This window comes from Lynx canadensis, chromosome E3 (assembly GCF_007474595.2).
Source record: "Lynx canadensis isolate LIC74 chromosome E3, mLynCan4.pri.v2, whole genome shotgun sequence".
Classification (NCBI taxonomy): Eukaryota; Metazoa; Chordata; class Mammalia; order Carnivora; family Felidae; genus Lynx; species Lynx canadensis.
In genome coordinates, this window is record NC_044318.1 from 23,101,224 (window position 1) to 23,123,986 (window position 22,763).

The 22,763-nt window shown below is 53.9% G+C and overlaps 2 protein-coding genes across 2 annotated transcripts; one reads left to right on the plus strand and one right to left on the minus strand.

The window, feature by feature from the left end:
* The first annotated feature begins 10,722 nt into the window (after positions 1–10,722).
* On the plus strand, positions 10,723–15,885 carry TLCD3B (TLC domain containing 3B). Its single transcript, XM_030300182.1, has 5 exons — positions 10,723–11,064; positions 11,971–12,054; positions 14,629–14,863; positions 15,296–15,391; positions 15,555–15,885. Exons 1-5 carry the CDS (start codon positions 10,940–10,942, stop codon positions 15,840–15,842), a joined length of 828 nt encoding a protein of 275 aa, XP_030156042.1. The 5' UTR covers positions 10,723–10,939; the 3' UTR covers positions 15,843–15,885.
* Positions 15,886–15,890: 5 nt separating this feature from the next.
* Positions 15,891–17,999, minus strand: CE3H16orf92 (chromosome E3 C16orf92 homolog). Its single transcript, XM_030300188.2, has 3 exons — positions 17,701–17,999; positions 17,242–17,400; positions 15,891–17,126 (listed from the first exon to the last, which is right to left on the minus strand). The coding sequence occupies exons 1-3, from the start codon at positions 17,762–17,764 to the stop codon at positions 17,035–17,037; spliced, it is 315 nt and encodes a 104-aa protein (XP_030156048.1). The 5' UTR covers positions 17,765–17,999; the 3' UTR covers positions 15,891–17,034.
* Positions 18,000–22,763: the final 4,764 nt, after the last annotated feature.

Sequence of the window (22,763 nt, forward strand, 5' to 3'; positions counted from 1 at the left end):
GGATGTTGTAAAAATCAAAGCTACTTGTTAACTGTATACCGCTATTCTTTTTTTTTTTTCCCCAACTTGGCCGCACCCATTTCTATTGACAGTGTCCTAATTTAAGACTTCAGCGGGTCTCTTTAACCTTCACATAATTGTCAGAGTGATTTCCTCCCACCCACATCAGATCTTGTCCCTTTTCCGGGGGGCTGGGGGGCTCAGTTGGTTAAGCCTCAGGCTTCGGCCCAGGTCATGATCTCATGGCTCTGGGTTCGAGCCTCCAGTCGGGCTCTCTCCTGACAGCTTGGAGCCTGCTTTGGGTTCTGTCTCAGGGTCTCTTTCTCTCTCTGCCCCTCCCCTGCCTGTGCTCTCTCTCTCAAATATAAAAATAAACATTAAAAAAATAAAAAAAGGTCTTTTGTCTCTTTTTTAAAGTTTATTTATTTATTCTGAGAAAGAGGGAGAGAGAGAATGAGTGGAGGACGGACAAAGAGAGAGGGGACAGGATCCCAGCCGGGCTCCGTGCTAATAACAGAGAGCCTGATGCGTGGCTCAAACTCATGAGCGGTGAGATCTTGACCTGCAGGGAAATCAAGAGTTGGACGCTTAACTGACTGAGACACCAGGCACCCCAGACCATGTCCCTTTTCTATTTTAAACCTCCGGAGGCTCCCCAGCCGACTCCAGGATAAAGCCCAAGTGCTTAGCTGACAACATCATCCACTCTGGGCCCCTTTTGTCTTCCGTTTGTTCATTCACAGCATATCTAGGCTCTGGAACTCTAGCAGAGAATAAAGCTGACAAATTTCCTGCCCTCATGTTGCTTACATTCTACTAGGGGAGGGGAATCAGATAATCTGTAAAACCATAACTAAATAACAATATGTAATCATTCTTCCAAATTTCTACCGTAGGACCTGTTCAAGTTTCCTGAACCAGTGCAGAGGGTCTCACAGCTCCACACATTTGCAGATGCTGTTCCCTCTGCCTAGAACACCCTTCCCCTGTTTCCCTCTGAAGAGTTCCCTCATCCTTCCAGCCTCTGCCTCAGGGAGGTCTTCCTGCCAACCTCACGGGGAGGTGGCTGCTTATGACACCATATATGCACCGCTGTCCCATCACTGATGACAACTATTTGAATTCTCCACTTTGCTCCCCAGTTAGACGGCGAGTGCCTGGGTCTGATTCATCCCCATATCCCAAGCCCTGGCAGTTCCTGCGGTCTTGGGGGCCTCGAGTGAGTACTCACTGATTCTGTGAATGAATCAAATCCAATGCCATCCACCAATGAAGTGTTGTTATCCAGATGCCCTACCTCCTTTGGCTCTCAAGCCACTCGGGCCTCCCACTTTTCATTCCTGACCTTTCCGGTTCTACGCAAACAATGCTCGCGCTCGTGCACACTCACGGAAGCACGCCTCCCCCATGGAGGCCACAGACTTCCTCCATGATTACTGTATCTGGGCATGTTCCCCTGAAAGCAGTGCCACCGTGTACCTACTTTTGTCCATGTTGTCCACCCCGAAGTACCTTGCCACACTGCTGCCCCTGGGGATCTCCTGCACCACAAGGCAGCCACAGAAATCACCAGGGTCTGTGTCCCTGGTTCCCAAATCTCCCTTCTCACCTTCAACCACACTGACAGAGTCCCACCCAGCACCGCCCCCCCCCCCGCCCTCCCCAGCCCTCTCAGTGGGAGCCTCAAGCCCAGAAGACAGGAGGCTAGCTGTCCCCAATGTCACATTGCTGATTCTAAGTCAGGGGCAGATTGCCTTCTTGGGACTGTCTTCTTGTCTGCCCCATCTTCTTTGCAAAACCCCAAGGCCCAAGATGAGGCCAGTCCCCACCCCAGCCCCAGGAAAGGTCTCAGGTGACACCCACTCCCGCCCTCTGTTCATTTCCTGCCAAGAGAGACGTCAGCCTTGGCAAGGCCTCTGGACACGTCCGTGGCCTGCAGTGGTCAGACTCGCTGCTGATGGTATTCTGTTCCTACCGGGGGCTCATACATTATGCAGGATGGTGGACAGTGCACCGGGCCTGCTCGCCGTAAGACCAACCAATAAGATGGGTGATGTAGGCACCCCACTCTGCCAAGGCCACCTCTGCCCTCCCTATTGGAGGCAGGGAGAAAATGACTTCAGAATAGTCAAATAGCCATAAGGTCTCCTTCTCCCTGAAATTCAAAGCTGGGGGTGTCAGATATGATCGCATAGAGTTTTGCTCTGCCCCTGGGAAGGAGACAAAAAGACGATGTACTCTCAGTGGTCATGGGCTGGGCGGGAGACCTGAGACCCACTGAACACCCAGGAGATGAAGGAAGCCTGGGCGGGCCTGGGCTCGGGCGTGGGAACGGAATCTGGCAGCTCCGATTTTGATCTTGGACTTTCAGCCCCTCCTATGGACATCAGACAATATTGCCTCGCAGAGACTAAGAGGAGGTCCTCAGCCTCCTTCTCAGGAAAATTGAAGGCCTTTGCTCAAGTAGTTACCCTGGGGGAATAAGAAGTTGAGGTAACCAGAGCGAGAGCAGCCATTAGTCAAGGCCTCTTCCCAGACTTTATCTTCCTGAATCCTAACAGCAGACCTGAGTGGCAGCAATCATTATTTCCATTGTAGAGATAGAAAAGAATCCTGACCTGGTTGGAAAAGAATTTTAGGCCAGGCAAGATCTAGGTTTGAATTCTAGGTCTGCCACCGTGTGTCTCAGTGACCCTGGGCAAGTCAGTCGACTTCATTGTGCCTCAGTCTTCCTCATCTGGAAAGCGGGGATCACCTAACAGCCTCAGAGGGTTTGTGATGGTTGAAGGAAAGGTATGTAGACTACCTGGCATAGAATAAGGGCTCATGAGGGGTGCCTGAGTGGCTCAGTCAGTTAGGCCTCCAAACCCTGATTCTGGCTCAGGTCATGATCTCACAGTTCGTGAGTTCAAGCCCCACATCCGGTTCTGTGCTGACAGCACAGAGCCTGCTCGGGATTCTCTGTCTCCCTCTCTCTCTGCCCCTCCCCTCCCCCCGTCTCTCAAAAATAAACATTAAAAAAAGAATTTAAAAATATATAACCGGAACAACTAGGAATGAATATCACAGTACTTACAAGGCACCACATAGGAACTGTGCTTTAGACCCTTCTCATGCCCTAATCCTAGCAGCCCTGCTCCTGGCCCTGTCCTCATCCTAAGAGGAGATGAGTCGCTTGCACAACTTCTCCTGGCTACTGAGTGACAGAACTAGGATTTGAGCCCGGGGAATGGGACTTTGTGTGTGTACAACTGAGGCTCAGAGAGGTTCTGACACTTGACCAAGGTCACACAGCCCATCTATGGGAGAAAAAAAAAAACCAAACGCCTGGCTAGACTCTTGGTTTTCTCACTCCCAATGCACCTGTTGTGCCCCTCAGCTTTTTCTATCACACAGATCAAGGGGGGGGGGACTGGACTTGCTCAGAGCAGTACCTAGCCTGGGACAGGCACAATAAAAGCACTAAATAATAAATGTTCTGGCCCGCTGGGCGGGACTCTTTCCAGAGCACGGGTAGGGGGAATTGGACCCTTCCCTGGGTATCATGTGGGAAACAGGCCACTTCTGGCTGCTTATTGTTTACTTATTCACGGCCTTCGATGATATCACACCTGCACACCTCCCAGGGCCGTCGCGGGAGCCTGAAGTAGCAGGAAACGGTAAACTCCAGGCCCCGGGTGAATTGTGTGACAGGTGTGTGAGGACCGCGCGGGGGCGAGAGACTCACCCGAGGAAGCACGCTGGGCCGGGAGAGCGGGTCCCTCGAGCCTGGCACCCGGGGAGCGCCACCCACGCCGTCCCTCTCGGCAGGCGCTGTCCGAGGCGCCGCGTGGGCAGGGCCCGCACCCCTGGGCGGAACTGGCCGGCGCTGTCCTCCTTCGGGAAGTTCAGGCACTCCTAGAAGGCCCAGGCGAAGGACCACGGTGTGTGGAATGCGTCCCATCTCGGGTTTATTTCCCACGCTGCACCCCTCGGCAAGAGAGCGAGCGCGCGAGCTCTTCTCTTTCCAACTCCTTTTCAACGCTTCTGATTATTCCAGGAGCAAGTCTCATTTTGCCGCCAGAAGCCCTTTAACACCTCTCTCTCCGTGCTTATCTTGCCATGTCTTGTCTTTAACAGAGAGAGAGGGTAGGCCTCCGGCTCAGAATTCCGAGCAGATGAAAGTATCGAGCTAGAAGGTTAGAACGAGTTTGTTTGTTTGTTTTTCATTTCATTTATTTTTTGTTACCTTCTATTTACAAGTGATATTGGTTTTCTATTTTCGGTAGTGAGAAGACGTTTCCCTTTAAAGTACATGGTTAAAAGCAGGTACTCTGGAAATTAGACTAACTAGGTTCAAATCCCAGCTATGCCACTGAACTGCCGATGTGACCTCGAGCAAGTCTTGCAACCTCTCTGTGCCTCAACTCCCTCCTCTGTAAAGGGAAGTGATAATGGCATCTCCTCCTTATGTTATTGTAAGGATTATATTAGTGTATGTAAAGGGCACCGATGGGTGCCTGATATGTAGGCTGTGTAAATGTTTGCTGTTAGCTTAAATAGGGCAAAAACGAACAAACAGACAAACCACAAAACCCCGAGGTTTAGACAAAGTTTCTTTGCACCGACCCCACCATTTTCCATGTGAGGAAGCAAAGTTTTGGAGAAGATAATTAAGTGGCTAAGCTAGGATCTCCGCAGGTCTCTGGATTCCCCATCCACTTACCAGCCATTTCAAACTTTGATAATTAATATAGCTTCTCGCAGTATTCAGGTGTGCAATGAGACTAATACTATTTCACTGATGTTGAGATGGTGTGTGTAAAGGTGGCTCAGAACACGAGTTGGTGTGATGGCCCTAATGCATTTCAACAGGGGTAATATCGCCCCCAAGGGGACAGCAATAGGTTCTTGAGGAAAAAAAAAAAAAAAAAAAAAAAAAAAAAATCTTAACTTTTTTTTTTTTAAGGGTTTTATTTTTCAACATTTATTTATTTTTCGGACAGAGAGAGACAGAGCATGAACGAGGGAGGGGCAGAGAGAGAGGGAGACACAGAATCGGAAACAGGCTCCAGGCTCTCGAACTCCCGGACCGCGAGATCGTGACCTGGCTGAAGTCGGACGCTTAACCGACTGCGCCACCCAGGCGCCCCTAAGGGTTTTATTTTTAAGTAATCTCTACACCCACCGTGGGGCTCGAATTTACAACCCCCAGATCAGCAGTTGTACACTCCACCGACGGAGTAGCTAAGGAAGCAAGAACCATTAACAGAGATAAGTTCTGAAACTGTGACTGGCGTGAAGTTATTTTTTTTTTTTTTATCTTGCAGTTCCTTTAGGAAAATGAGTTTATGGGTTTTCTATATCTGCTTAACATTATAGAGACCAATGCATTCAGAAAATAAGATTTTAAAAATCCTACTTTGTTCACATCCTGTGTAACTTTGGACAAGGTACCAAACCTGTCTGTGCCTCTGTAAAGTAGACACAATAGAAAACAACTCATAAAGCTGTTCCTTTGTTAATGAGGAAATGAGTTGATATTTTTAAGCACCCAGATCAGTGTCTGGCCCATAGTAAATGCCATATAAGTAGCATTTAACAAACTGGAATTATTATTATCCCACAAATGAAGAATTGACCCACAGAAATTGACCCACAATCATTCAGGGAATGGGAGAGCCTAAATTTGTTTAGCATTTTTAAAATTCCAGGGACGACTGGGTGGCTTGGTCAGTTAAGCGTGGAACTCTTGATTTCGGCTCAGGTCATAATCCCAGGGGCATGGGATCAAGCCCCAAGTCAGGGAGACTGCTTGGGGAGACTGCTTGGGATTCTCTCTCTTTTTCTCCCTCTCTCTCTCTCTCTCCCTCTACTCCTCTCCCTCTCACATGTGCTTGCACACACTCTCTCAAAATAAAAAAATAAAATAAAATAAAATTCCAGCTTAATTTAAATAAAGCGCACACCATTTTAAGGGTATGCCTTGGACATGTTTATCCATGTATGCACTCGTGATCTACATAAGGGTACTCCTAATCTCTCAGAAGGCTCGCTGGGGTCCCCTCTCATCAATACCTCCCACCAAGTTAAGTGCTGTTCTGATTTTTCACTGAAGATATTCTGCCTGTTTTGAATTTCATCCAAGTGGATTCATACAGTATGTTTCTTTTATTATACACGGAGCCTGAATGTGAAGCCCAGATGGTCCCAGCCTAGAAATTGCCATCTTAACTCTTATCCTATACTGTACTGCCTTTTAAAGCCACGACTACTTAGGGCGTTATCTTCTCCCTCCCCTTTCCTTACTCCTCTTTTAGCTCTGGGGGAAATGTAGCTGTCCACTGAGCCATGACCAGTTCTAATTGGTCAATTCTGCATTAGAAGGCCCCACAGTCCACCCGCTGCCAGCAAGCATATGATAGGGCACAGGTGTCAAGAGTGGGCCAATGGGAGGATAGCATGGTCTAAACCGCCCACCAGTCCACCAATGGGAGGGAAGTTCCCGCCCTCTGCAACTGCCTCCCCAGAGCAGAGCCGCCTCAGCCTCGTGCCCTTGCAGTTTGACACTTTTCCTTGTATCCTGAAAGAAGGTCCCCTCCCTGCTGCCTAAGGGATGCAGGATGGCGGCCCCAACTCCCTGCATCCCCCCTGGGCTTTCTCCACCCCTCCCCTCCCTGGAGTGGACGGGAGGGGAGGCTTTTCCAGACAAAAATAACATATATGTAAATACGTCTGTTTTCAGGGATTCTGTTGTTTCTTGATTTTTTTTTCCCTTTGTCAATGGGATAATACTTTGGCCTTCCTCTTTCTTTTTTTAAAAAAAGGTTAGTTTTAAAATTCCAATATCTTTACGATGTGAACACCCTTTTTCCTTTTTCTGAATTCCGGGCGCTGATGAGAATCATCAGCCTTCCTCCGTAGCCTCCACCTCGTCCCCTCAGAGGTGAGGACCTAGGAGAAGGGAGAGGTGACCCGAAGAGCTTGGGGATGGGGCAGAAGATGGGACGGGGTAGAGTTAAGAAAGAGCAGGCACATCCTTAGGGTTGAGGATGAAGAGAAGAAATTTTAAGGTGTGAGATGGACTGGGAGGTATAGACCAGCTTCCAGGGTGACAGGGAAACTGCTTGAAATTGTTGGAACAGGTTGATAAAAAAAAAAAAAAAAAGAAAAAAAAAGAAAAAAGGATGTCCAATTGCCCTGGATGAGGGACATTTAAAGAGCAGTAAAGGTCCCAAAGAGATTAGGGAAGAGAGATGCCTGGTGGTTTTTGGTGCTTACAGATGGGTGGATCCCATGGGCTGTTGAGTTATTGGGGTGAAAGGGGTGTCTGGGGCTGAGGGACGCCAACCGTGCTGAGGCGTTCTCATGGTCACCTTTTCTCACCTTCTCTACCCCCCTCCCCCACAGGCATGCCCCTGCTCTTTGTACTGGGCTGCATTTTCTTCCCACTGAGCTTCACTGTCCTCTGCTGGGGCCTGCAGAACCACTCCCACCTGCGGATGGAGAGACCAGAGGCTGTTTTGGTGGCGTCCAAGTAAGAGGACAGAGTGAGGGCATCCTTCCTGGGGCCAGGGCTGGTGGAGCTGATCCCCTGCTTTCAGGAAGAGTCAGCGGTGAGAGCAGAAGCCCAGTATGCGCGCGTGCGCACGTGCGTGTGCGTGCGTGTGCGTGCGTGTGCGCGTGCACGCGCACCAGGGGAGATGAGTCAAAAAAAAAAAAAAAAAAAACTGGCTCTGGGATGTTTTGCAAGTCATTTCACCTCTCTGAACTTCAGAGCCCTCACTTGTAAACGGGCTTACTAAGAACACCCACCATCCAGTCCTTGTGGAGATGTTGGGTTGAGTTGAGTCGGTTGAGTTCCTATCTCCGAAGTCGGGGCTGCAGACTCCTGCAAGTCACACGAAGGCCACAGGCTCCGTGAGGACTGGTGAGCTCATCAAATGGGGCAGCGGCTGCTCAGCTCCAGCCAGATAGTATGGACCTAGAACGTGGGCTCCATGTTGTCTGGCCTTTGGATTCTTTCCTAAAGGAAGTTGAGCTTTGGTGGGAAATCTCCTAATTTTCAAACACTGACACAGAACTTGGAATTTCAGAAAATTCTGTATTGGCAACTCTATACTAGCCGAACAAAGCATGCCTGTGGGCTGGATTGGGGCCCTTACACTGCAAATTTATGACCTGTTTGACACAGCTTAATGTACATGTGACCTATCATGGAAACTTAGGTAGGAGAGAGAGCAGGCAGAAGGCAGAATTCAGTTGGGTGTCTAGGTGAATTCTTGGAGGACAGAAAAGTGTCTCTGCCTGCTGTAATTCATGTCATCTGCAGAGAAGCCACAAGTTGGCCAAGTTTGCTGTGCTCAATTCCAGTAGTTATGGTGCCCTACCATCCCCCAGGATGGTGCCCATCTTCCCCCAGACTCAGTGGCTTTACTCTTTGCCTTTGGAGCTATCCAGTTTTGCCAGTTTTCGTAGCTGTGTTATCTTGCTCAAGTTTTTTTGTCTTTTGTTTCTTAAATCTCTAAACCTGTTTCTTGTCCATCAAACATATATTACCATTTTGGGAGATTAAATAAGAATGAACATAAATCACCTTGCCTCATGCCCAGCACACAGTGAACACTCAAGAAGTTGGGTTCTGGGGCATCTGGGTGGCTCGGTCGGTTAAGCCTCCGACCCTTGATTTCAGCTCAGGTCATGATCTTGCAGTTCATGGGATCGAGCCCCACATCTGTCTCTGTGCTGATAGTGGCCTGCTTAGGAATCTCTCTTCCCCTCTCTCTGACCCTCCCCCTGCTCTCTTTCCCTCTCTCAAGATAAATAAACTTAAAAAAAAGTTGGGTTCTTTTCCCCCTGAAGGGAAGCCCTGGAGTCAGGAAGCTGGGTCCACTATTGTCTCTAAATTGTCCCCAACTTCTGCCTAAGGCCAGAGACCTCTCAGGATCTGTTCCTTCCTCGTGCCACTAGAGGGCAGCATAAAATTGCAAATCCAGCCTTTTGCCTCTCTTTTGGGGAGGAAATGGAATGGTCTGAGGACAGGCAAAAGCAAATCGTAGGGCTGCTAATTGAGGTGCACCTTAGGACAGGCCTGGAAACGAAAGTATGGTGTGGGTACAGGCCCCACATCATGCAGAAGTCCGTAGGACAGTTGGGTGCAGGCCAGGAAGGCCAACTTCCAGGAAGGCAGCACGAAAGGGTGAGAAGCCGCTCAGAGGGTTCCAGCTGGACTTTGGACACACAAATCACTGGGCCTTGATTTCCTTGTGCTTGAATGAGGGGCTCGAACCAGCGAATCCTTGAGGTCCTTTTCTGGGAAACTGGGCTGTTCTGTGAAGTCGAAAATGAAGGGGAGCCAGGAAGATGATAAACCGGGAGAAAAAGCAAAGTGACCAGTGCTTAGGGGAGGCCAGGAGAGGCCAGGCAGCCTGAAGGACAGGGGCAGGGCGTCCTTGTGCTCCAGGTGGGTTTTCAGAGAGGCAGGTGTTCTTCTTCAAACCCTGCAGCCACTCTGACACCCAGCACGAGAAGGTTCCTGCCTCTTCTTAGCTATGGGACCTTGGGGAGGGCCACTGAAGGCTTCAGGACCATTTCTTGACCTGTAAAAAAGGGATAACTGCTGTCACCTCAGTGCTATTATGATAGTTAGACAAGATTACAGGGCAGTCTTGCAGCAGTCAGGAGACACCTCATGTATACCTAGAATTTTCTTCTTCCCATTGGAATGAAGGATGTGTGTGTTGGCGGGGGGGAGGGGGGTCTCAGAGCCTGAAAGGATGCTGTGTTGAGGTGTTTTTATTCCCATGCGTCCTTAAACTCATCCTTCAGAGACAGCAAGATGCACCAGTTTGTCTTGCTCCCTCCTCCAGGGAATCCTCTTTTTCTCTTTGCTGGAGGGACACCCTTAAACTGGGACCCCAGCGGGTCACTGAGGGACAAGTGTCGGGAGGCATTGGCAGCGGAAGAAATGGTAGGCATTTGCAAATGTACTGGTGGGAAACAGGGTCGAGCCCCCATCTGACGGCTCAGAGCCCCCTCCCAGCTAGCCAGGGACCCCAGGGCCACCTTTCTCCCCAAGAGGAGAGCTGACCCTCCCCTGGCCCTTGTCCCCAGCAGCCCCCTGCGCCGCAGCTGCTGTCTCTTTAAGGGCCTCCCCCTCCCTCTTTCTCTGCTCCCCCCATCTCTGTCGCAGCCGCTGCTGTGGCTCAGAGCTGCATGGGAGACGCGCTGCAGGTCCGGTTTCTTGGTGTCTGGTCGGTGCCATCATTCCCCACCCCTCCCCCCGCCCTCCCCAAGCTGGTGACTCCCCCTCCCCCTCCCCCTCCCCTCCGAGGGGGCAGGGGGCTGGGCACGAACTCTCTATAATGCCCCGTGCAGCCTCCGGGGCCGGGCAGCGGGGACCGTGGCAGCAGCGAGAGGCGGGAGAGCAGTGCTGACCGCTGACCACTTGCCCGGCCACTCCTCTGTCTCCCTCCCTCCCACCTCCCTCCCTCCCTCCCTCTCCCTCCCTCTCAGGGCTGGCACCACAGTCCCACCCCGCCTTCTCGGGTCCTCCCAGCCTCTCCACGTAAGCCCCCCCTCCCCACCTGCCTCTTCTCTCCCTCCCCTCCCCCACCCGCATCCTCCTCCTCCGGTACCCTCTCCCTCTCTGTCCTCTGACCAAGTCCTCTCCTCCCGTCTCGCTTCCAGCCCTCTGGCCAGCTTCCTCCCGCTCCCTTTCCCGGATCCTCCCTCTCCCCAGCCTCTCCCCATTTCCCCAGTCTCATCTAACTCCCATTCTCCCTTCCTCTGGTCTGACTCGCCTGCCCCATCCCGTCCCCGCCCTGTCCCCTTTGTGCCCCTTTTTCTTTTTCTCTCTCCTTCCCTGGTTTGGTGTCCCTTCTCCACCTCAAACTCCCTTCAGCTCGGCCTCCCTGCCCCCTCACGGCCTCTCGCTTCCCTGCCTGAGGCCTGAGCCACCATGCTGACCCCAATGGTGGCTGGGGGGGTGGTGTTCCCCGGTCTCTTCCTCCTCTCCAAGAACACGCTCCAGCGGCTGCCCCAGCTGCGCTGGGAGGAAGCCGACGCGGTCATTGTCTCAGCCAGGTAAACCGCCTCCCTTCGTCTCAGCCCCTCTCCCCTCCTCAAGCATTATGGGGGTGGAAGGGATCCCATCCTTCCCTGGACCCTTGGCTCATGGGGGATTGGGGGTTCCTGAAGTGATTGGTGGGTTTTATCTCCAAGCTTCCTTCCTCCCTCACTGCCTTACTCGCCGTCCCAGGAGACCTCGTCCAAACCCAGCCATCTGGTCTACTAGTATCCAGACTGCTTTTCCTTCCTTTCCCCCATTCACCCTCCCAGCCTCCAAAACAGGGCCAGCGTGTGACTGAAACATTCCTCTAAGATATTAGGGAATAAGGCAAGGGGCAGAGAGCTGTGTATTTATTGTTCAGGGCATATGTTTGAGGGCACAAGGGACAGAGGAGTGAATGGTTCAACTCAGTACAACCCCAGAATAAGGGCCAGAGTTGAGGAGGGGAGCACGGGGGCAGTCAAAGAGTGAGTGGGAAAGTGGCCAGGGGGAACTTGAGGTCACTGAGGGGCCAGGTGATGAGTGGCATGACTGGGTGGCTGAATGTTGCAAGAACAGGCCCAGGGCTCCCCCTTGCCATCCAGTGCTGTCCCTTTCCTGCCTCTCCCTGGGAAGAGACCTCGTTATCAGCACCGTTTCACCTCAAGATGACCTCCCTGGTCATGAGAAGAGGGCGACTCAGTGTCCACAACTGAGGGAAGGAAGATGGCAGTGAGGAGTTGGGTGGACTGAGGAGTAGCAGCTGGGCAAGTCCCCCAGCCTGAGGCTGGGGGAAGCCCTGGGCAAGCCAGCCTCAGGCAGAGATGGGCAGAGAATGGCCCGAGAGGTGCCCAAGTCCGAAGCGCAGTAAGTGGACAGTAAAGAGGAGAAACTGAGATCTGCGTCTCCTTTGTCTACCACGGCTCCCTCTTTCGCCCTAGGCTAGTGTCCTCTGTCCAAGCCGTCATGGCCTCCACAGCTGGCTACATCGTCTCCACCTCCTGCAAGCACATCATTGATGACCAGTAAGTGCCATGAGACCGCCTTTGCCCAAGTTTCCAGCAGCCTGTGTGTGTGTGTGACTCCCGAGTACCCCAGGTCTTCTACGGGACTCATTCAATGGTCCCCGAGCCCTTCACTTGGGACTGAGCAAGTTAACTGCATTAGCTGCAACTCAACACCCAGGGATAAATTTATCCTTGTCCTGTCCTTAAAGGTCAGAACTAGGAGGAGAAGGAGTGGCGATCAGAAAGGATTGTCAAAGCAGCCCCTAGGCTTCCCGGCCTCTCGTACCCTCATACTAGTAGGTCCTGTGTGTCCTTCCCTCCCGACTTCTTCCCACCCTTACATCCCTCAGACCCCTTTTCTAACCAGCACCCACATGGGGTGCCTTCCTCCTCATGCTGGGCTCACCCCTCACCTCCTCCCAGAACCCAGGTGTCCAGTCCCAGCGCTGGGTACAAGAGAGAGACAGAGGAGAGAGATGACAGAGACAAGGCCACTAATGGTTAGGCAGTGGGGGAGGGGGAGGAGAAGGGTGAAGAGGCCAAAATTTGGCACTGGTAGCTGCTGCAGTGCCCGGTGCTTGCCAAAAAAGCCCAGGCCTGAGGAGGTGGGGCGGCCAGAGGAAGGAGAGGGGCCCTGTCCGTGGTGCTGACGGGCCGGCTCCAGGCGACCCACGGGCTGCTGCAGAATTGCCTGGGAGGGTGCTGAAGACCCCCCACACCTCACTTCTGGCCCTGACCCCCTTCTCTGGTGACTGTGGGGCCACAGGAACGTTGTCTGGATGACCCTGACCTGGCGTGCCCCTCTTTCTCTACAGACGAGTTCCCTTATCTGTGGGGTGAGGTACATCCCTTCCTGGAAGCGCTGCCATGAGGAGGAACTGAGCTGTGTGTCAAATGCCTAGAGCAATTCTGGCTGCCGCACAGTGGGTGCTTAACTCTTCCTTCACATCTTGGTGACTTGGGTTCCTCTTGCCCTCTTCGCTTCTTCCCCACCCCTGGGTCTAAGATGAGCCTGGATTCCCAGGCTTATCCTGCTCTCGCCTTCTCACACAGAGGTCACCTTTTGGCTCTTACGTTTCCTTCCCCCAACTCAGGTCTGTTCTCGTCCCTCCCCCTTTAATCCTCAGGTGGGTGTCCAAGATCAGGGTTAATGCGGGGACAACAGCTGTTCCTACTTCTGAGCACCTAACTGCTGAGAGGGTGGGGATGGGCTTAACTCTTCAGGGTGCAGCGCCGGTCCTGGCCCTCCCTCCCCACAAGCCACTCAGCTCCTGGGGCCAGCTCTCCCAGCCACTCCTACTGTAACTTCTCTTGGGACAGTTTGGGCTGCCTGTCCTCCTCCAGGCCAGTCTGGCCCAGGGCTTGCATTCTGTTTTCTGTTTTCATCTCACTCCATCCTTCGCTGCGCTACCGCCCCCCTTCCCCCCCCCCCCCCACCAGGCCTCATTCCCCTTCTCCCTACAGCAGCTCCTCATATTTTGTCTCCACTCTCGTTCTGCATCACTCTGGCTGACTTTGCTTTCATCCCTCCGCCTTGCTGGGCGAGTTCCCTGGGCCCTACCTCCCTGATCTCCCACTCCCACCTCAGAGCTGCCACAGGGCTACAGGATTGAAGAGACAGTGTCCAACATGCTGAGTCAAGAAGAAAAATGCAATGTTGCACATTCATGCACTTTTCATTTTTGTTTACTCCCAAAGTACACAGAACTTTCTCTGCTCTTGGCTCCTTTCGCTCAGCGTTTTCGCCTTAATGCTTGGCTGTACCTGAAAAAGCAAGAGGTTGGACCACATTCAGGCGGAACAACCAGCACTGAAAGCACCACCAAATCCCTAGCAAAGGCCCGTCTGTGACACCTGTCTCGAATATTCTAGAGACAGTGGGGCTCTAGGCGAAGGCTGTGGAACCAGACTTCTCTCATGGTTATTCCTTGGCCAAGTTACCTAATCTCTCAGTTTCCTCGTCTGTGAAATGGGGGTGATAACCATACCTACTTTGTATGAAGTTTTTTTGTGGGGAGGGAATAAGTCTATGTATGTGAAGGGTTTTAGCTATTAGGACAGCGCCTGCTTGTAATAAGCAGTCAATGGATGTCGGCCACTATGATCCCTCTCCACTGCTCTTGCCTCTTCTGCTGTTATTTGTCCTAACCTCAGCTGTCTCTCATATCTTGCCGGAACTTGCTTTCTCACTCTCACACTGCCCTATAGTCTGTGGCTGTCTTTGGGTATCTTTTCCTTTTTCTTGCCTACCATATTGCAGAAAGAGAGAGAGAGAAGAATGAATGAATGAATGAATGAATGAATGAATATGAAAAACGGGTGGGCTCTGAGATCAGACAGTCTGGGTTTGAATTCCAGCACTACTACCTACCAGCGGTGTGACGGTGTGACCTTGGGCCAGTTTCTTGCCCTCTACCCTTGGGTTCTGTCATGTAATTTGAGAGTCCACTCTCGCCTCAGGGTTGTTGTGAATATCACTTGAGATCTGACTCATGTGGCACATCCAGTGCTGACTGTGGCACCTGGTGGCTGCTCTGTCCCTCTCCTTTCCTCTTTGATCTCTCTCTCTCTCTCTCTCTCTCTGCCCAACAGACACTGGCTTTCCTCTGCCTACACGCAATTTGCAGTGCCCTACTTCATCTATGACATCTACGCCATGTTCCTCTGTCACTGGCACAAGCACCAGGTCAAGGGGCACGGAGGGGACGAAGGGGGGGCCAGAGCCCCAGGCAGCACCTGGGCCGTGGCACGTGGCTACCTGCACAAGGAGTTCCTCATGGTGCTCCACCACGCCGTCATGGTGCTCGTATGCTTCCCGCTGTCGGTGGTGAGTCGGGGTGTAGAAAGCCAGGGTCTCCTGTCCTGCTCATGCCAGCAGGAACCGGGGAAGCCCTGTGGCCGGGTCTCAATAGCAGGACAGGTTCGGGAGAGTCTCCACAGAGGGTTTCCCGAGCACCAGACCGGCCCCAAACAGCGTGAGGGTGTGGGGTCAGCCTGGCCTGGGCTGGACATGCCCAGCCGTGGTGCTTGGGACCTGTGGCTGCATGTCTCTGAGCCTCAGTTTCCTCATCTGTGATATAAGGGAGAGCGATCTCACCTGCAGGATGACGGTTGGAGGGATACAGTGAGTGATGCTCGCAGCTTTGCTGCTATACGCACGTGTTCAGACTTTCAGGGTCAAGCATCTCCGCAAGTGGCCAAGAGGAGACAGGGAGGGAGTCCAGGGTGAGGCCAAGCTGTTTCCTTCCTCTCCTCGCAGGTGTGGCGTCAGGGCAAGGGAGATTTCTTTCTAGGCTGCTTGCTGATGGCTGAGGTCAGCACCCCCTTCGTCTGCCTTGGCAAGATCCTCATCCAGGTGAGAGGGTACCTGAGGGTGTAGCGGGCCCCACGGGAGGGCAAACCTGGGAGGGGCTACAGGCCGGGGTCGGGGGAGGCAGGGCCCTGGGGGGCTGAGTGGGGGCAGTGGGCCGAGGGTGGGGCCCCTCGCCCCGCTCACTCTGCCCCCCGCCCGCCCGCAGTACAAGCAGCAGCACACTCTGCTGCACAAGGTGAACGGGGCCCTGATGCTGATCAGCTTTCTCTGCTGCCGGGTGCTGCTCTTCCCCTACCTGTACTGGGCCTACGGGCGGCACGCCGGCCTGCCGCTGCTCGCCGTGCCCCTCGCCATCCCGGCCCACGTCAACCTGGGCGCCGCGCTGCTGCTGGCCCCCCAGCTCTACTGGTTCTTCCTCATCTGCCGCGGGGCCTGCCGCCTCTTCAGGCCCCGGGGCTCCCCTCCGCCCTCCCCTTGTCAGACCCAGGACTGAGGGTGGGGCCGGGGGACCCTCCCCATCCCACCCCTTGGGGACGGGGCTCTGGGGCCGCTGGGCAGGGGGTGGGAGCCAGGGGCCTCTTGCCCTGACAGCCCGGGGACTGACAGATGGACTCTGAAGGGGCCGAGGGGCGGGACATCTGCCCTCAGGGGCAGAGGGTCAGGGACCAGGTGAAAAGGAAGGCAGGGAGGGGGAACCTCTTCTCCCAGCAGTGCCTGAGCTGAGGGTAGCAAGCCCCTTCCTGCGCGGCCCCCCTTCTCCCGTCACCAACCCTGGGGCTCTGGGGGGAGCAAAGGACCAGAGGAAGGGGGCATCACTTCCTATCCACTGAGGGCTAGAGGGCCGTGGGGAGACTGACTCAAGGGGACCAGGACTCGGAGAATGTGGGGGAGGCCCTGCTGTCAAGGCCATCCCAGCCCCCCTGCTGCAGACTCCTCTCGGTTCCCCACCATCTGGGAGGGAGGGGACACCCTAACTATCCCCCCCACCCCCACCCCAGGCCTCGCTTGGGGCTAGCTGCCTCCACTGCTCCTCCCTAGGGAAGGCCAGCCTAAGGAATCTTATTTATTTTATTTATTTGCCCAAATTCATACTAGTTTGTAGGGATGGGGGGAGGGAGGTGGCTGCTACCCCCCAACCTTCCCAGTGCTGAGCAACCCCGGGGGCGGGCGAGGGGCACCCAGTCCCTTCCCCATTAGGCTGCACATCTTGCCCTCGGGCCCTGGCATGTCCCTGGTGCTACAGACCTCTCAAGGCTTCCTCCAGTCTGGGGTCAGGGGACCCTGGGAGGTGCTTTACAGACCGCTAATAAAGACGATCTGCGTGAACGCCACCAAGGCCCTCTTCACCCAGTTCTTTGGTGCTGGGAAGGGTGGGGGGGGGTCTGGGGACAGAAAGCACAGATGACCACAGGACGGGGCAGGACCCCCTGGATGGCTACCGAGCAGTCAGGGAAGAAAAAAGCAGACTTTTATTCATCAGCGGGAAAGGAGGGCAGGTTTGGGCACTCAGGGCAGAGTGCAAGGCCCTTGTCCGGCTCCTTAGGCCCCTTTTTGGCAGCTCCTATGGGGTATGAGGTCAGAAGTGGGAGGCCACGCCCTGCCTCCCTAGGCTTTGGGGTCCTTCAGCCTCTCCCAAGGAAAGCTGGGGTGGGGCGGGAGGCCGGTAGGGGCTGGGGGGGGGGTGCTTACATGTGTGTGCAGAACTGGAAAAGGAGGAAGAGGAAGGCCACTACCAGAGCACCCACTAGGATGTGATAGAAGAACTCAGAGTTGTATCCTGTTAGACAAGAAGGGGGAGATGGGGACCCTGGACTCACCTCCAATTGGAGGGCCAAGGGCAGCTCTTCTCCAGACCCCGGCGAGGAAGGAGGCCCTCTCAAGCTGGTTCATACCTGAGTTAACAAAGATGACGGGTTTCTCTCCAATAAACCGGGCCACGGCCAGGAGCCTGGCTTGGTCTGAGTCCGGGTAATCAAAGAAGTCAGGTCTGTCCAGGAAGAGCACAGACTCTGCTCCCCGGGTCAAGGTGTTGGCCCTCTGTGGGCTGGGTGCTAGGGAGCAAAGTCTACCTCAAGAATCCAGCAGACCCATGCCCTCTACCCCAAGAAGCTGAAGCCAACCCAGGACCCTGTCAGGCCACACGGCCTTAGTGTGGCTATGGAGGGGCTTGATTTTGTTCCAGGAATCTCTCAAGGATCAACTGAGCTCTCCATGAGAAGGCCCATGCTGGATGGAGAGAAATGTGGAGGGCAAGACGAAGGCCCAGCCTTGGCCACCCAGCTCCTCGGGCAGACTGGCCCTTTAACCCCCAAGACTTTCTCCTTCCCGCGGCTCCCGGGACAGCTTCCCACCTGTTTCTATGGCCCCCAGCCCCAGCAGCCACACCCACACCCAAGCCCATAGCCACAGCCTCATGACTCCTCTCCTCCTGTGACAGGGGTGGGGGCTCTGTGATGTCACAGCCTGGAGCCATTCTGATCAGGAACTCCGGGTTGAGGGGAGAAAGTACTGGAAGCTGGGACGAAGAAGAGGTGCATTTGTGTGTGGCAGGCAGTTCTTCCTGGAGGGAGGGCAGGGATAAACACCTCCAGTTACCCCTGGATCCACTGCTTAACACAGACGACTTATTTACCCATCACAGCAAGCCTGCCTGCATTATACAGAAAAGGGACAAAGAGGAGCAAAGAAAGCAATGTAGGCAATGCACACTTCCCAGGGGTGTGCATCTTTCTCTCGGACGCTCCCCTTTGCCTTGTGTCACCAAATTCAAGGGCCTAGGGATCTCTTAGGGGTCCACTGAGGAAGACCCTGGGGTTGGCAGCCAAGAGAAATAACAGGCTTGTACCACTAGGTGGCAGCAGCGTCCACGTTTGTCTGTTTCCCTCCCACCCGGGAAGGCCCGGCTCCAGCCCTTCCAAGCCCTCCTCCCGCCTCTTCCCGCAGGTGCTGCAGGGAAAGGTACTGCAGGCGCGAGGGTTGTCAGAGGAACCCCCCCGCCCCCCGCCCCCCGCCCATCTCGACGCGGGTCTCTTGGTCACCCACAGAGCCCTCGCGGGCTCCGCTCTCTGGGTGGGCTCCCCCAAGGGCCCTCCCATTTCCCATTTCCAGTCCCTGCTTTTCTCTATTTGTCACTTCCCAACAGCCACTTTCCGTCCTGCAGGCCCGTCTCAGCCTCTAAGAGTTAGCTCCCCTCGGATTGGCAGGTGGGCCTGTCTGTCACAGATGTGTCCCGCCCCACCCAAGCCCAAGGACACTTCAGGGTCTCCTCAGTTCCGACTACACAATTGCCTGTTCAACAATCTCTGACAGTGGCAGTTCCAGGACTTACCCCTACACCAGGCATGGGTCTGTGGTGGGTTGGGACGTCCTCTGCCCTATGATGGAGGCACCCCCCTCCACTGGATCCCCACCCCTCATCTTTCTTGCCCTCAGGGTCTACCCATCTAGTCTCCTCCCCTTAGTCTTGGGAGGTCCTTGCCGTGCTCAACTTCTATTTCCTAAACCATAAAGCCCAGAGAGAAGAAAATGGGGGGGGGGGGGAGAGGCAGACTAACATCTATGGGACCTCCTGTGGGACTGTTTCCCCTTCACTTCTCTCCCCAAAGTCACAGGCATGGGAGGAGCAGGGGGATGGCTGGGGGGAGGAGTGGGGGGGTGGAGCAGGGTTCCCACCCCAGGCCTGTGTGCAACTGCTCCCCATCCTCTCCCTCGTTTAGCTGGGAGAAGGGGTCCAGAGCCTTTGGCCATTGGCGTGGATCTTACAGTTTTCTCAATTGCCCCAAAAGGATACAGCTGTCCTCTCTACCAGGAAAGGCCCTTTAGACACAGGCAGTGAATTATCCGTTCATTTATTCATCCAATCATTAGGTACATGTATTGAGCTCCTGCTATGTGCTGGGCTCCATGTATGGCTTCAATAGAAATCGCCAGGGCACGGTCTCTGACCTCGGGGATCACAGGGGCGAGAACTCAGAGTATAGACGGACAACCCCTCGGGGCTGTCTACACTCGCTGTCTCCGCTCCCTCACCTTTAATGTATTCTTCAACCCCTCCCAACCTGGTTTGGTCCCCACCACTCCACTGAGGCCACTTTTGCCAAGTCTACAAATGACCCTTTAACTTGCCAAATCTAAAGGTTACTTCCTCTGTCCATTCTGTCTGTCTGTCAGCAGGGTGCGCCTGTCCCTGCCTCACCAATTTTCAGGGTTCCTCCTTCTCCAGCCAGCTCAGCCTTGGACCTTCTCCTTTCTGTCTATATTCTCTCTCCCTAGGTGATCTCATTCAGTCTCATGGCTTTAAATACCATCTATATGCTGGTGACTCACAAATGTATATTTCCAGCCTAGTCCTCTCCTCTGGGCTCCAGCCTCCTCTACCCAACTTCCTGCTTCGTGTCTCTGTACGTCCAAAACCATCTCGAACTCAATAGATCCCAAATGGAGTTCTTGGTTCTCCTATCACAAACTGGCTCCTGTTTTCCAACGCTGCGAACGGTCGTCTCATTGTTCATCTAGATGCTCTGCTCCACACAAACACCCAGGAGTCAGGTCAACCCCTCCCCCCCCCCCCCCCCCCCCCCACCTCCTGACAAAGCCATCATCAGGACCTGTTGGCTCAATTTTCCAACATGAATCTCAAGTTCGCCCACTTCCCTCCCCCTCCGCTGCTGCCCACTGTCAACCCCATGCCTCCTCTGGTATTTCAACAGCCTGTAGACTGGCTGACTTCTCTCTGTTCACTCTTCCCTCAGGGAGAACAAACCAGAACACTCGGATCCACCACTTAAAACCCTCCAATGGCTTCCCGTGATGCCTAGTGAATTATGAACTTCTTACCCTGACCCGCAAGGCTCTTGCCCAGCCCTGTCCACCTCCCCACCTCAGCTCTTGCCGCGACCTCCCTCCCTTGGCACATGCCACCCTTTGCACACGCCTGTGCCTACGACACGCTTGCCCTCGCACTTGAACCGGCCGACTTCTCCTATCTCCCGGGTCTCAGCTGAGAAAACACTTCCCCTGGGAAGGGAACTCCCACGGCCTTTTGACCATCTCCCGTCACCGCATCAATCTCACTGCACTGGAGGTGTCTCTTTGTCCACCTCCCCTACAAGGCCGTGAAGCTAGAGATCATTGATCTTGGTCACAGTTGTCACCAGAGTATACAGTAGGTGTTCCATAAATATTTATCGGCTAAATGGATGGAAGAAAACCTTTCCACCTGTGAACATGCCGGGGCTCAGCACTGTCTGCCATTTCCCCTGCTATTGGCTTGAGCTCCAGCTTTATCCCTGTGTTCCTCCAATAAGGCTTTGTGTAGCTGGGCTTCTGGGCCTGAGCTAAGCTGTGAAAAGGGGCCACAGTGGAGGAGGCAGGACCGCTCTCTTCTTGTCCAGCTTGCCCCTCCTCTCACGCAGACCCAGATCTGCCTCGCTCCAAACCTGCCGGCTCTGGTCCTGGACAGGGTCTCTGAGTCCTACTTCCTCTCTGGTCCTGGACATCCCTGAAGGCAGCCTGATGGTTGCCTTTAAATACATATTATTTTAATGTATTCTTTTGAATAGGCAGGATATGCGCATGGTACAAAATTCAAAAGGTACAAAGGATGGAAAGTAAGTCTTTCCTATTCCTGCCCAAACCTCCCTCGCAGCAATCTCAGAGGTCAATGTAGTTACCACTTTCTTGGGCAGCCTTCCAGAGATAAGTTAGGCACACATAAACAAACATATATGAACTCTCTTCTCCTCATTCTGTACGTGCTGCCTTGCACTTTACTTTAAGTTAACCTGAGACCGCATGATGACTCTACAAGTACGAGCACAGGGGCCTCTTTCTTTGTCCTGGCTGCATACTATTTCATCGTATGAAATTGTGTCATCCCTGATTGAATGAATCCCCTGCCCGTGGACACTTAGGTTGCTTCCAGTCTTTTGCTGTTGTAAACGCGCTGTGGTTAATAATCCTGAACTCCAACGGTTTTGCTCATGGGCCAGCATGAGGATAAATTCTAGGATTTATCTATAGGATAAAATTCTAGAAGCAGAATCTCTGGGTGGAAGAGTCTGTGTATTCGTCATCTTGGTATCCACCGTCAGAATGGCCTCCGCAGAGGGGGGTGCCCATTTACCCACAGCGTTGCACACGTTGTGTGTTAACAGATGCTTTGAGTTTTGTCATCTGGTAGGTGCTAAGTGCTATCTCAGTGTGGTTTGACTTTGCTTTTCTCTCATTAAAAAAAAAAAATCGTGCATTAAAAAAATACACATAACGGTATTTCTTTCTTTCCTTCTTTCTTTTTTGAAGTAGACTCCGTGCGCAGCATGGGGCTCAATCTCACGACCCCGAGATCAAGAGTTGGATGACCTACCAACTGAGCCAGCCAGGCACCCCAACAATATTTCCATCTTAAGCATTTGCAGGCATACGGTTGAGTACTGTTGAGTATATTCACATGACTGTGCAGCCACGTTTCTCTTACTTTAAAATCACAATACTTAGGGAGGCCAATTTAGTGCTAGGCCTGCTTGGGGCGGCCTCCATGGCATTCCCTGGTGGGGGGTGGGGGAGACATGACAAACCAGGTGGTGAGAACTGAGTCTAAGCACATTCGGAGCTAGGGGGTGTGGTGGGGATGCTCCAGAAAGGCTCCAAGGAAGAGGTGACCGAGGGTGACCCCTGAAGGAAGGGAAGGTCTTCCAGGCAGTGGAGGTCCTGTGAGCAAAGGTCGAGAGACCTCAGGGATCCAGGTGTGTTCTAGGAACTGCAAGAACATTCCTGCCAGCCAGCCAAAGGTCATGGAGGTGACAAGATGGGAGAAGCCAGGGTCTTGGGCTGGGTGGCCTTGACGGCCACTGTGAGAACTCTGAGGACTCAGTCTTGGGCAGGGATGGCGGGGGTGGGGTTGGGGGATGGCGAGTTCAGGGCAAGGAAGAGCAAAGATCTCAGGCTGGAGTTTGACAGGCAGATGGCAGGGTTCAGGTGGGAAATGGCAGGCTGGTGTGGAGCTGAACTGCAAGGCTCAGGGGCATTCAGAGCGAAGCCGGACGGCCCTTCCCGCCTGATGGACAGAATCGGAGATGGCAGGGGGTGGGGTGAGGGAGGGTGGATCCCCAAGGGAGATGCCATCCCTGAGAAGGGGACCCCGGCCCTCAGAGGCTAGGGTGGGCCACAAGGAGAGACGCCTGAACGGCCACAGAGAAGAGGCTCGGACCTGTTTCCTCCCTCAGACGGTGAGGCTCCCCAAGCCTGGCTCGGGGACCCCCAGATCCCAGGCCAGCGGCCGCGGGCGGATCAGATCCCCTCCCCCTGCCCACCCCTGGGTCACTGCGGAACTCTAAGCCCCGCCCCTACGGGTCTGGGGATGGGGGGGGCCTGATTACCTACTCCCTCCCCGACACGCTCTCCGTGGGGGAGGGGC